The sequence below is a fragment of the Mastigoproctus giganteus genome, chromosome 12 (assembly GCF_048544385.1).
Source record: "Mastigoproctus giganteus isolate SK-2022 chromosome 12, ASM4854438v1, whole genome shotgun sequence".
NCBI lineage: Eukaryota > Metazoa > Arthropoda > Arachnida > Uropygi > Thelyphonidae > Mastigoproctus > Mastigoproctus giganteus.
In genome coordinates, this window is record NC_143586.1 from 146,491,719 (window position 1) to 146,506,142 (window position 14,424).

A 14,424-nucleotide genomic window follows, 5' to 3' on the forward strand; every position below is an offset into this window, starting at 1 on the left:
AACTGATAATTTGACTTTTGTGGTGATTTCGCCGTTTAGATTACTATTCGTCCGTTTGCCTGCCTAGTGTCCCATCTATAACGGGATTAGTCTTTTAAATTTCCATAGGTAATCGGGTGGGAAGCGTATGTTCAAAGACCTGTTTGATTTTCGGGATGAACTAAATGTTCAACTGGTCCTTGAAGATACGCTTCCCACCCTGTCAGTGGTGAAATACTTCGCCTCTGTCTGGGAGACACTAATTGCAATCCATTTTAGGGAAGTTCTGGTTGGCAACTGGAATCGAAATGAGTTATGTTTTCCTCAATAAGGACGTGGCCAAGTTATTCGGTCTCGAGCATGGAGTGCATATTTCTTCAAAACTTGATTTTTTTGTTTGGAAATTAGTCAACCAGCCAAAGGATCATGCGATTATAAACATACCAACGCTTCAGCCTCGATTTCTCTGGCTTATACGATCACGAGACTTGCTTTTCGTTAAAACTAAAGTATATACAGAAATAGAACTTTCTGCTGAAGCTCCCAATCGCTACAGCTGAAGTCTTTCGAGTTAAAGTTGTCTTTGTGGTGCAAGTTCTGCCGTGCTGTGCTCGATACTTGACTTGCCCACATCCAACTCGGGAACTTTGCTCTTATCTTGCTTTTGATGAGCCGTAAAAGATGTGATTTAATTCGGCTCCCTTTGGGACTTGGTGACGCTCGCAGGCAACAGAAGTTTATTGATCAGCTGCATTAAATGCGACGTACGTACCATCTGGCTAGTACACTGGCTGTGTGCAGCCGAGACATATCTATTGTTAGAACGAACAGGACACGTGACTGAGAAAGTGACATGCGGATCAATTGTTACGTCACGTATTACTCGATTCGCGTTGTACACGTCACATTACTGTAATTCTCGTTTTTATTTTTGAAGCTCGCGAAGTTTAGTCTGTATGGATTTGTGGTAGTTTTTAACGCCAGCGAATAGTTAAACTGAAATGTTTTAAAATAATAATTCAACTCGAAATAATCATTCATTTGATTAAAACATGCATTGAATTTTTCATCAAATAAACTTTAAAACAATAATATATTTGAATTCTGTTTCTAGGTGTAATTAGTGTCTACTCCTGTGGATGGAGGGCGCCACTGCTTGGATAGTACTCCTTACGGGTGTGTTCTCATTAATAGCAAAAGGTGAGTGAAAGTCTAGCTTTAATTAATCTCACGAAATTAATGAAGATAACCTTTTATCTCAAATTGACTCTTAATTGTTCTTGTGGGGAGGAGGGGTCCATCAGTGGCCTCTTTGCTTATAATTTTAACGATGTTATACAGACAGCGTAGTATTCTTTTTGATACTTTGAGTTTTGAGGTATTTGTTTTTTCCTGTTAAAAAAAAACTTGGGTGAAGTCCATTGGACCCCACAAGAATTTAAATAAATGCAACCGTTTAAGGCCCAAATATGTCTTGTTTCTTCAATTTTCATCTTCTGTTGTTCCTCTCCCCACAGATATTTATTTCTTTGCTGTTTCCATGCACCTATTATCTTCATGGCCGTACGTCCGCAAGTAATAACTCGGTTCTTGTTGAATGGATTTTCATTAAATTTTATATTTAGGCCTTTAAAGATACGGAGATAACCCAAACAACTATTCCCTGCTTGAGAGATCTGAGTTGAGGGGAGGGTGAAGTCATCTTGCCAGTTATTAGCAATAAACTGTATACGTTTTAACTAAAACAGCAGCCAAAAGCAGTGTTGAAGACAGCCTTAGAGAACTGAATCGCTTATAGCTTCATCTCAGGAGATTGATTAGTCTTAAATTGGCCCCTTACATGTTTAATTACTCTCCAGAGAGAAATTATAGCTAGAGATCTGTCCGTCTCGCTTTACCATTATCGACAACTACATAGAGCTGTCACCATTTATGTATCGGAGAGATACTGGATAACTATTGCGGATAGTTACCTTTTGCATGCTTTTTACCTCCCTGTGACTGGGATTCTTTCTCCTGAAAAAGTCTCCTTATAATCCCAGTTTTCAGATACGGTATTTGAACTTCCTTTGCCTCAGACAATCGTTGAAGACCACATATGTTAGTTTCTTCTGCTGTCTTATATTCTAGAATATAATTTTGTGGTGATTTCGGCGTTTAGATTACTATTCGTCCGTTTGCCTGCCTAGTGTCCCATCTATAACGGGATTAGTCGTTTAAATTCGATTAGTCGTTCATGTTGCTTATCTATATACATTGCCTGACCAATTTATTAGGACCATCAGTTAGTGTAGTGTTGTACCACTGTTTGCATAAATCTGCTCCAACACGTTGGGAAATGCAGTCAACAAGGTGTTAACCTTGTAGATTGTGCTGATGAACGCGCTTTTCCAGTTCATTCCAGAGATGCTCAATAGGATCGCAAATCAAGATTTGGCTGGCGGACAGATGATTCATGTATTTCTCTTATTCCCCAAGACACATCTTCCACCACATTTGGCAGGGTGGATGGTTGCATTGTCATCTTAAAGGTACCATTGTCCATAGGGGTTAAGAGGTACATCATCATCATCATCAGCCATTTTCAATCCACTGCAGGATGAAGGCCTCTCCAGCAACTTTCCAGTTCCTTCTGTTTTGAGCACTGGCCATCCATTTACTACTCAAGAACTCATGAATTTCATCTATCCATCTCCGCCTTTGTCTTCCAGGTTTTCTTCTAGCTCCTCTTGGGTACCATTCTGTTATTTTCTTAGTCCATCTGTCATCATGTCTTCTAGCTGTGTCCTGCCCAAGACCATTTTAGTTCTTTAGTTTTGATAAGAATGTCCTTTACTTGAGTTTGCTGCCTAATCCATGTGTTTCTCTTATCTAACAGTCTGATTCCCAATATAATTCGTTCCATTCTTCGCTGTGTAGTTCTTAGCTTCTCTTCCATTCTTTTGGTGAGTGCCCAAGTTTCACTTCCATAAGTCATGGTGGGGAGTATACATTGATTCATTATTTTACATTTCAGACAAACTGGGATATTGCTCTTCAGTATGTGACTATATTTCCTGAATGCTATCCATCCAAAATTTATTCTTCTCTTGACTTCCAGCCATTTATCATTATTACAGCTAATAACTTGTCCCAGATAAGTATATGACTCCACCTTTCCAATTACTGCTCATTCAATCATTATTTCCCTTTCCGTGGCATACTTGTTCATCATTACTTTTGTTTTAGCCATATTCATCTTTAGTCCAAAATCCTTACTAACTCTGCATAACTAATTAAGATTTTCCTCTAATTCTTTGGGATCATTGCTTAGGACACAATGTCATCTGCAAATCGTAAATGGTTTAGGTACTCTCCGTTCACGTTGACTCCTTTCTGCGACCAGTCTAATCTTCTGAAAGCTTCCTCAAGGGCAGCAGTAAACAGCTTCGGAGATATTGTGTCTCCTTGTCGAACTCCTTTCTCGATTTTAAATTTGCTACTGTCTTTGTCTAGTCTAAAGGATGTAGCACTCTCATATATTTTCTTCAAAATCATAATATATGGAGTATCTATGCCTTGTCTTTCCAGTGCCCGAAACATTGCCTTATGCTGTATGGAGTCAAATGCCTTTTCATAATCCACAAATGCCAGGCATAATGGTGTTTTATATTCATTTGCTTTCTCCATTAGCTGTGATATTACGTGAAGGTGATCCATAGTTGAGAATCCTGTCCTAAAGCCAGCTTGCTCTTTCGGTTGATTCTCATCAAGTATTCTTTCTAATCTATTAGTAATGACCCTTGTGAACAACTTGTAGATATGGGATAACAAGCTAATTGGTCTATAATTTCCAATTTCTGATTTATCTCCTTTCTTATGCAGCAAAACTATGATTGCATTATTCCACTGCTTAGGCATCACACCTTTTGTAATGCACTTTGTGAAGAGCCTTGCCAGTTTTTGTGTTATGTCTCTTCCTCCCAATTTTAACAACTCTACAGTAACTTCATCTTCCCCAGGGGCTTTCCGATTCTTCATTTTCTTCAATGCATGTTCTACCTCATCAGGAAGAATATTGGGTATGTCGTATGTGTTGCTACTTTGCAATTCATCTTCCCCACTGCTGGTATCATTCCCTCGCTCCTTGTATAATTCTCTATAGTAGTCTTCTGCTATTTGAATTATGCCTTCTCTGCTGTTTATAAGTACACCATCACTATTCCTCAGTTTCAGTATCATTTGTTTTTCTGTATTACTGCTCATGGCTGCTGATTTAAATCCTTTGTTTTCCCTTAATGCTTGTTCTACTTTTCTTGTGTTAAATCTTCTTATGTCCTCTCTGAGTCTCTTTCTAATGGCTTTGCATAACTCAATATACTCAATTTTCTCCCTGTCAGTGTTTTTCTTGCTCTTCATTTGTCGTCTTTGGTTCATCATGACAAGTGTTTCTTGACTAATTTTTTCTTCTTTGGATTTCTGTTTCCCTATAGGTTTCTTGGGCTTTATCACTTTCAGAAAGTTGTAATATTCCTCGTCGATATCTTGGTCCTGAGAAGTCTGCAGAAGCTCAAACTTGTTCTTAAGTTCCAGTACATACTGCTTTTTCTCCTCCTCTGTTATTTCAAAGACCTTTGTATTATTTACTCTAGTCAGTTTTTTCCTTTCCTTTCCTACATCTATATCAAGTGTACATCTTACCATTCTGTGATCACTTCCAACATTTACCTTATTCGGGACGGTAACATCATTCACAATATATCTTCTGTTAGTGAGGATGAAGTCGATTTCATTAGTTGTTAATCCATTTGGACTCTTCCATGTCCACTTTCTGTTCACCCTTTTCTTGAAAAAAGTGTTCATTACTGACATTCCTTGAGATTCTGCAAATTCCACAAGTCTTTCACCTCTTTTATTTCTTTCACCAATTCCAAAATTTCCTATAGTTCCTCTTTCTGCGCTGTTTTGCCTTTTTCCAACCTTAGCGTTGAAGTCCCCCATAATAATAGTGTAATGGGTTTTCTGCTCATCTAGAAGACTCAATTTCAGTGTACATTTCTTCAACCTCTTCATCATCATGGCTCGATGTTGGTGCATAAATCATTATAATCTTTAGCTTGTACCTCTTCGAAATCTTGAGTATTAGTCTTGACACCCTTGGTGATGTACTTTTGAATTCCAAAATGTTGTTTTTAAAATCTTTATGGACCAGAAACCCAACTCCACCTTCACTCCTTTCACTGTTTCCATTGGTGTACAGCAGATTTCCACTTGATAAACTTATAAGTGATTCGTTTCTTCTTCTTGTTTCAGCCAAACCGATGATATTCCAATTCACATTTTCTAATTCCTTTTCCAGCTCTAATATCCTGTCTTCACCGATGAGTGATCGTACGTTATAACAGGCCAAGTTCAATTTCCGTGCATGGCAGCCTGGTCGTACCCAGAGAGAGACAGTGAGCTAGACAGTGGAGACCCGCCTCGTCGCTGCAGTGGCGAGTAACTTCACTATTAAAGTCTAAATATTTTTAGATTAGTGAAGGCCAAGAGGTCGAACAAATTGGCAGTTTAGTGTTGATGAACTTTTAGTTTAGGAAACAAGTTTTAAATATGGTGATGTCCATAGAGGTAAACGAAAGCGTAAATCGAACTCATCGCACCACGAATTTCCTCCAGTTCTACTTATCCTTTGCGTTCCTGGCATCAACTCAGTCGTATTTTACGTTTGGTATCCCTTAGCAGTGGTTTCTGTGGGCTTCTGTGCAGGGTTGTCCGCATGGTTGGGGTTAAATGTGATGGTTCATGCACAGAAGGTTAATAGTTTCGTTGTTTGGAGACGAGTGATAATTCTCTTCAGAAGTCGAACTTATCTTTCCGTTCAGTTCCGTTATATTTTTGGGCCACAGTTGCATCTCTTCACGGATGTTTTCTGTTCGTCAATGATTTGAACGATATCAGCCTTCTAACACTCGTCAAGGGCAACCATCTCTGCTGTAGCACCCCCTAAACGCGAACCGACAATCATACCATCTTTGGAAGAACGTTAAATCCTATTCTTTCCATTGCTGGTGAATTCATTTGGGCATTAGTTGGGTCACACGGCTTTATAACACTTTCCTGTATATGTCACCATCAAGTGAACTCTTCGATCTCTCTCTCTCTCTCTCTCTCTGTTTGTATATTTGGATTCTTGTGTATAGCTGCATAGCCCTAATAACCAGGCCAATCAGCGTAAAATTCTTTATGGAACAGACGAAGAAATTTTTCCAATCTGTAAAATCAAAAAATATGAGGATATATAGAATAGAATAGAATCTTTAATTGCAGCAATGATAGACATACAATTAGTTCCCGTCACGGCATGGTGGTGCCAGGGGTTTACAAAACATTTACAAAAGATACATAAGAAAAACATAAGTTACATCAGATTATTAACAAAGCACAGTTTTACATTTTCAGTTCGACGAGGATACCCTTCCTGTATTTTTTATTATTGACCACTTTTTGGAGGTCCCCGTCGATGGCTTGCAGTGAGGGCAGCATTTGCTTTCGCAGGAATCTGCTGGTTATGGTTTGCTAGCAGCTGTGCTGGGGAACGGAGATAAGGGGGAGGAATGCGCCAAGAGCAGTGATCCCAGAAGTTCGGCTCTGTAATTTTACCGGTGGCCATCTTGATGGTGAACAGCAGCCTTCTTTCTCCGATGTAGGATCGGAGCCTGCGTAGTTGAAGAGCTTCTGCTAACTGCGTTGATCTGAGAGCTGGGGGAAGGTGGAGTTTGCTGTTGGCTCATTTTAGAAGCCAGAATTCGGCAGAGAATATTCTTTTAATGTTGGATTCGGCGGCCGAGGCCCATATCTCTGAAGCATACAGTATTGTCGGGTAAAGGATTGATACGATGTATCTTTTTACCAGTTGTGGGTCGGTGGTGTGGAGCAGCTGTTGTTTGGCGACCCAGCGTAGTGAATTCAGCCTCGACTGTATGAGGTTTATGTGATCATTGAAAGATAGTTTGGAGTCGAAAACGACCCACAGATCTTTGTGTGTTTCAACACTTGGAACTCAGGAGCCGTTAAGCACAGGCTCCAACGTTGTTGGGCTGCCCGTTAGAGAATAAGTTATTTGTGCTGATTTTAGGGGGTTGATTTGGAGGTTGAAGGTATTGAGGTAGTCAGCCATGTCCTGCAGTTTGCTAGTGATTTGCTGAGTGATTTCGGCTGCCGAGTTGGATGGCGATATTCTAGTAAGGAGCTTGACATCGTCAGCATATGTGATCCAATTGCACTTATTGGTCACAAATGGCACCAAGATTGCTGAGAAGAGAATGCCAGACAGGACCCCCCCCCCCCTTTGAGGTACACCGGCAGTTATGTGACGCGTGAAGGTCTTTGTTCCGATCTTTAGAACAAGGGTCCTCTTCGATAGGAGAGATTCTAGGAACCAGAGAACATCGCCGCGAAAATTGAAGTAGTTTTCTAAGAGACGTAGAAGATTAGGTATATAGATGGCATCAAATGCGGAATGGATGTCAAGATATATAACTGACAATTCCTGTCTTTGTTCGAAGGCATCTAAGATGTGCAGAGTGGTTGTTACAAGGTGAGTTACAGTTGACCTTCCTGATATCCCATAGTGTATTTGCTGAGGACTGTCACGGAGAATTTGATGGGTGACAGACGGTAGCAATGCTTTCTCCAGAATTTTTAGCAATACAGAGGCGCAAGCGATGGGCCTATGTTGGCTTGGGAGCGTCGATTGTTGGTGCTTAGGAAGGGGCCAAAGAATAATAATAACAACATAAATAAAAAATAGTGTAGATAGACCATCGCTTTGGCAACAGAACAGAACAGAACTTCCTCCCCTAGTGATATAAAAAGTTTCATTATACTATTGGCTAAACTGCGCTATTTCGTAAAAAAAAAAGTTGCTAATGTGCAGTCATCTCTATATAAGTATACAGTCATTGTCAGTCCGTTGCAGGATGGAGGCCTCCTCACCTTAGTCGGGAATGGACCATAATCTACCAACCTGGTCCAAATTGGTAGAGCGACCGTAATCAGCAGTCAAGGGCTTCAACTCCAGTTTACTCAAAGAGCGTGTGCTCTAACACTCCCGCTCCTGACCACTGGGCTAAGAGGCGTGGCTAACAATTTCCAGGAGTTTTTTTTTTTTTTTTTCCCCTCATCAGAGCGGTTCCGTTGGGCAGATCTACATAAAGCATTTTATGCTGGCATGAGTTGAGCGCATTTGGGGAAGGGGGGAACTCACCGATATCAGTGATAGTACCTACCCATGTTATAATGTTGCAAGATCTTGAAAGACCAAAAATGTCTTTAAACGAAGTTTTGACATGGGAAGAAAGAAATCTAATGAACCAAAGGAAAAGCGGCTCTTTCACCTGAAAGAGCCGCTTTTCCTTCCGAACTCTCCTTATCGATAATGCAGTATGAGTTGGTAGTTGCTGTGATTCAATATTTATTGTCCGTTCACGATTCAAGCCTTTTCCACCACACCTTTTATATTTCACACGCTTTAGAGTTTTTTAAAGGTAACATTTACGCCGAGAACATCATGGGTATTTTCTCCTCTATAATTTGGACGATGTCCTGGGTTCACTTTCAGTGCCATTATGATTCCATTAAACATCCAGTCAACTGGAAATTGTCTGAAGATATTTGAAAAACGGCTGTTGCAGATGTTAACACTGATAAGTCTATTAGTGTGGTAATGAAAATCTTCAGAACTTTCCAAACCACGTGAAGGTATGATATTCTGGAAGAGAGCGGGTCTTGTCATGACGTTTTAACCATCTTAGATTCCCATAAGTTTTCTTCGAGTCTGTTTTTCATATCCAAATTTGTTTTTTTTATAATTATTGGAAATCTGAGTGAAATATTGACTTGGATGTCAGTGCGTGCTCTTCTAATCGTCATCGATATAATTTCTGCTTCCTTCCGCGGAAATTAATACCCTGCAAGGAATGGTGAGATGGTAAGAAAGTTTCATTATGATTTTGATATCTTAAAAAAGAACATTTGTCAGTCTTCAAGGTGAAAACATTTTAAATGTCTCGTGCATCTTTCCTTTGCACCGCTATGATTGTTGGAGCGTGCCTTGCAAATGTCCAAATTTGCGTGACATCGTAGAATTGCAGAATTTATAAGGAATCTGTTTTAGAACTTAAACGAAATAGTAAATCGCATAATATTCATACCGTCTGGCGTGTCTCGGGTTTTCAAATGTATAGCGAATTTGCCTTTTCAAACGATGTTACGTCCTTACCCTAAGGTAGAATATTCTGTCTTCAATAGAAGCAGAAAGATCCTCAACACGAAGATCGAATTCAAGGAAGTAAATTTCATCTGTTTCTGCCACAAGAGTATAACTTTAATGTTTTCTTTCTCAAACGTTTGCAGTAGATGTTCCGTTCTTTGACCGCGCAGGCGTGAACTCTTCTGATATACCTGCTGATTCGCCCCATTTTAACTGCTGAAGTTCGTCGGCCTCGTCAAATTTCGTACGACGAGGGATGCTTTATCTCTTTATTTCAGCGACTCTGACATCGCGTCGGTCACCTTCCCTCACTTCTGCTCTTTAATCTTCGTTGTCATATCCGTCAGCTAATCTCATCTTTAATCCTTCCTCCTATTCTTGACTGGGCCCTGGATTTTCTGACTTCCTTAAGAACACCGGGGCTCTTCCCATTATCACGGCCTGTTTTTCTATGCTAGATTTGACTATCTCCAGTCTACAGCCTGGAAAACTTAGAGGGAAGTTAGTTTTCTGCCTTTTGTTATCACCTTCTTCCTGCGATTCTTCACGCTTTCTTCAGACCGTGAACAACACCCATATCACTCTTATTTCTCTCACTCTCGTCCCTTCCCCGAAGGCATGCCGATAAGTGCTGTATTCCTGTAACAAAGACAATAGGCACGTTGTAGGGGCTGTCATAGCTTGTGAATGTCCTACGTCGCACACGCTGAATGGATGTTAAAGATGGCCTTGTTACGCTAAAAGTGGTAAATGCTATTAGCCTGATTCTCTTTGAAATGGGCGTTACCCTGGATAGAGCCAAATAAAAGAGCAAGTCGGGTTAACGCTGAAATGATTGAACGCTTAGAAAATTTCAGTTCGATCACATTTGGCCGAAATTTGATACTTTAAGAATGGATTCTTTAATTCAATCTGGAAGCGTCAAAAATCAAAAAGGCCAAGGATTTCGGAAGAAGTTCTTGGTAAAATATAAAATCTATATTGATAATTTAGTTTAGAATTGGACTAGTGTAATAGAAACTAATGCCAAAAAGCTTTTTAAAAGTATGGCACGAGTCTCTTATGGAGAAGAATAATCTGTTCAAGGTACTTCGGTGTCTGTAAATAATCAGTACAGCAAAACAAAATCAAAGATTACATCGGAAATCTGTTACAGAAATTTTTTTTTGTGCCATAAATGACACTTGTATACCTCATCTGGAACACCAACCGTTATTCAGTACTGAATAGAGCCTCCTTTGTTTCGACAGCAAGCGCGGTATGGATTCTGTAAGGTGTTTTTAGTGTGTTTTGGTCTAATTGTAACCATTCTTCCTGCAAAACATTGTGCAGCTGCGACAAAAAATTTCCACCATCTTCCCTTCGGGCCAGGTAAGATGGTGGAAATCAGTGTCATGATCTCCAAACCATTCTTGTACGATTCTTCCACGATGTGCTGTTGCATTGTCATACATAAAGGACATCACCTTCGAGATAAGTGTAACGTTACAGGCTGCAACATCTGCTACAAAGTTCAGCTACTTCCTGGATGACATTCTACTGTGTACTGGTATAAACGAACGTAGTCCTTGTCAATTAAATATTCCCCATAACATGATACAACCTCCAGATGCTTCGGTTGTCTTAAGACAAGCATGGTCCATCGCTTTGTGAGATTCTGGTCACATTCTCTGCCTGCCATCGGAGCAAAATAGTGCATTGTGATTCTTCTGACCCACATGACTTTGTTCCACTGACGATGACTTCTTTCTCGGCACCACTGACTTTCTGTTTCATCTCTGTAACAAGTGGCTTCCGAATAGGCAGGCGACTGCTAATACTCGGTTTCTTCAATCCGCTGCGCATAGGATGGGCTGAAATATGGCAGCTCTGGGACTGGGTTGAATTCAGAGGTCATTTGCTGTGCACTGGATATTTTACCGTACAGTCCTCCTTACAATACGACGATTCACTATTGGAGTATTGTTTTTCTGTCACATTTACGCTTTCGATCTGTGGAAGAACCACTTGCTTTCCAGTCACTGAAAACTTTTGAGAAGGATGCTTCTGAGAAAACAGTTGTCTTTCGTTTCTGAATCGTGGCTTCTGCTAAAGGTGCACCCACGATAAGACATTTAAGTATGACAGTTCAAGCGTTTTCTCCATTCTGGCTTCAGATTATTGCAGTCGAACTGAAGTCCCAGTTCTAATTCTTCATGATGTCCATTTCCACTTAGTCTGCCGAACCACATTCACTTTTATCTGGGATAATCTCAATTACTGGTTGATTCTACTCGCCAGTGTTGTCCGAATTATTTGCTGCATGATTCCTTTCGCTTCAAAGATGGTACTTATGCATATATCCGTTCTGATATTCCCCGTCAGAGGAATCTCCTCTTTTCGATCTTCTCTGGCTTAAAATCTCTCTGCCACATTCTATCAAATACATCGATGGGCCAAAACATTGACCAGCGAGTCGTTATGCACATCGAAGCAACTGCAGGTAAACAACGGCGCGTGCGCGGGTCGGGACACTGCATAAAAAACACCTGATACTGAGTTCCCTTAATCAGCGTTACTCTTGTTCTTCAGATGTGAAAGGCAGCGAACTTAAGCGAGTTTGACAAAGGCCAAATTGTAATGGCCACACGACTGGGTCAGAGCATATCCGAAACGGCACAACTGGTGGGATGCTCACGGTCAGCCATAGTTAGCACCTACTGAAAGTAGTTCGAGGAGGGGAAACACAAGAACCGCCGAGGAAGTGTTGGACCATCACGGCGCAGCGATGCTCGAGGTCAGCGTAGGCTTTCCCGGATGGTACGTGGCAACGGAAAGGCGACTGTGGCGCAACTCGCCGGTAATTGGAATGCTGGTGACGGGAGTAACGTGTCACAACACACAGTACATCTAACTCTGCTGAAAATAGGGCTGCATAGCCGCAGGCCGCTCCGAGTGCCCGCGCTAACCATGGTTCACTGGCCACAGCGTATACAATGGGCACGCGAGCATCGAAACTGGATCTTGAGTGATTGGAAGAAGGTAGTCTGGTCCGATGAATCACGTTTCCTGTTGCACTATGTGGACGGCCGAGTATGCGCGCGTCGTTTACTGGGGGAAATGATGGCCTGGGTACACCGTAGGGCAAAAACAAGCCGATGGCGGCGGTGTCATACCAGTCATCCTCGAACTACTTTCAGCACGGCTGCCCTCCAAGTCCTGGTAGGAGTTCTACCCCTGGATCTCGAAGCTACCCGCTGTGGTCTGCTCTACCATCTTGCCAGAAACACATCGGCTACAATGTATGACCTCACCACTGACATCACTAATGACCGCAACTATGAGAAGAGAAGAATCACCGACCACCTCATCCAGATTTGGCAGAGGAGATGGAGCAACACAGAAAAAGGTGCAGTGACCAGAAGATTCCTCCCCACTGTCACCAAGCTGTACCCTAAGGCGCCAGTGTGGTTTCACCCTGGTCGAAATACCACCTTCCTCCTTACAGGACACGGCCCGTTTAAAGCTAAACTACACCAACTTGGTATCATAAATAACGCGGACTGTCCCTGTGGCAACCCGGAGTCCTGGAGACACTTAATGTTTGAGTGCGATTTGTATGACGACCTGCGACTACAGCTAATAACGTCAATCCAATATATCCCAGACAACCAAGAACCCAGACTGCTAGACACTCAAGAGGACTACAAGGCACTCAGTCAATATGCCCAGGATCTATTTTCTAGAAGGAAAACAATGATAGAAATATACCAAAGGCAACCCAACTAGAAAGAATGCAGGAGGTCAAACAGGTAAAAATAAAAAAATAAAAAATAAAAAAACACAAGCAAAAAACTCACCATACCACAGAAAGACAAGACTTTAGGATGATTTGAATGGCCTACTGTCGACCCAAAACTGCACTCCCTTGTGCGGTTTTTTTTTTTTTTTTTTTTTCGGGGAGGGGGAGGGGGTATTTGCTCTTCTCCTCTCCTCGCCTCCCCATATTTTCACTCTGGTGGGGCATGGGCATGCCCCACTGATAATGGGGGGTCACCTCTCTATCCGACCCCTCTTCTTCCTATTTCATCCCCCCAGTCTTCACCCTCCCCTCCCAACACTTTCTCTTTGACAGCGACTGCCCCACATGTCCAAATTTAAATCACATCAAATTTTGCCCGACCTTTTAGGCTCTCTAGAAATAGTTCATTCAGCGTAAAATCCCACGCAGCGCTTTCTAAATGCAATTTTACTTAAACTGATAACTCCAACTTAGCGATAACTCCAACCTTTATTTTAGGTCCTCGTCACCGAAATCCCAGGAAAGTAAGTGGCAGGACCTGCCAGAGTATAATTAGTCTCTTGGTACACCCGGCCGGCGTCCCCGTCGCTAGGTATGGTAACGCCGGGTCCCACTGGGGGCCCGGCGGCCAACAGGCCGGATGAACAATGGGCACAACAAACTACATACCACATGACCCATACATTATTTTTAAACCTCTGGCATAGACAGGGTACTGTCACTCGATACAAAGAACATACGCGGAGATAGGAGAAATCCCCGGAGCCGTCAGACCCTCAACATACCTATACCTATACCAGTCATCCACATCTACCTAAACATCATTGCTGACTAGGTACACCCTTCCATGGCAACGGTCTTCCTCTCTGGCGGTGCCGTCGGTCAGATGGATAGTGCGCCATGCCAGACATCAATCCCATCGAGCATCTGGTTTGTGTTGGAACAGCAACTCCGATCTGCAGCGTCTCAACCACGGACCTTACATGAGTCAGAGGATCTGCTGGTTACGTGTTGGTATCAGATACCACAAGACACATTTAGAAATCTTGTGTCCATGCCTCGCCGGGTACAACCTGTTTTGGCTGAACCTTGAGGACCAACGTCATATTAGGTAGGTGGTCATAATGTTTTTTGGCTCATCGGTGTACATCTTTTGCCTCTCTAGCTCTCCCATCTCCACTAATCACTTGGAACTCTGACTTCCTCTCTTTGAAACTTGACTTGCTGCAGTCCAACTTTCCTAACGTGAGGTAATTTTCCTTGATGATTTTAATGTTCGCAACTCCAGCTGGCTTCTATTTTCTATCTAGTCAGACCGACATAACTGGTTGAGGTGCTGAGGCTTTTGCAATTACTAATGACTTCGTACAGATTTTTCTTTTACCTACCAGAACACCAGATAATCCTTACTGAA

General features: G+C 41.8%; 1 protein-coding gene across 2 annotated transcripts in view; it reads left to right on the top strand.

Moving 5' to 3' along the window:
• LOC150077489 (uncharacterized) overlaps positions 1-14,424 on the top strand; it is a 73,159-nt gene that overhangs the window by 42,372 nt on the left and 16,363 nt on the right. For both annotated transcript variants that reach the window (XM_090386788.1, XM_090386789.1), the window contains exon 2: positions 1,094-1,179. In XM_090386788.1, coding sequence (XP_090242914.1) covers positions 1,119-1,179 — 61 coding nt within the window. In that variant the 5' untranslated portion in view covers positions 1,094-1,118. The remainder of the gene's footprint in view (positions 1-1,093; positions 1,180-14,424) is intronic.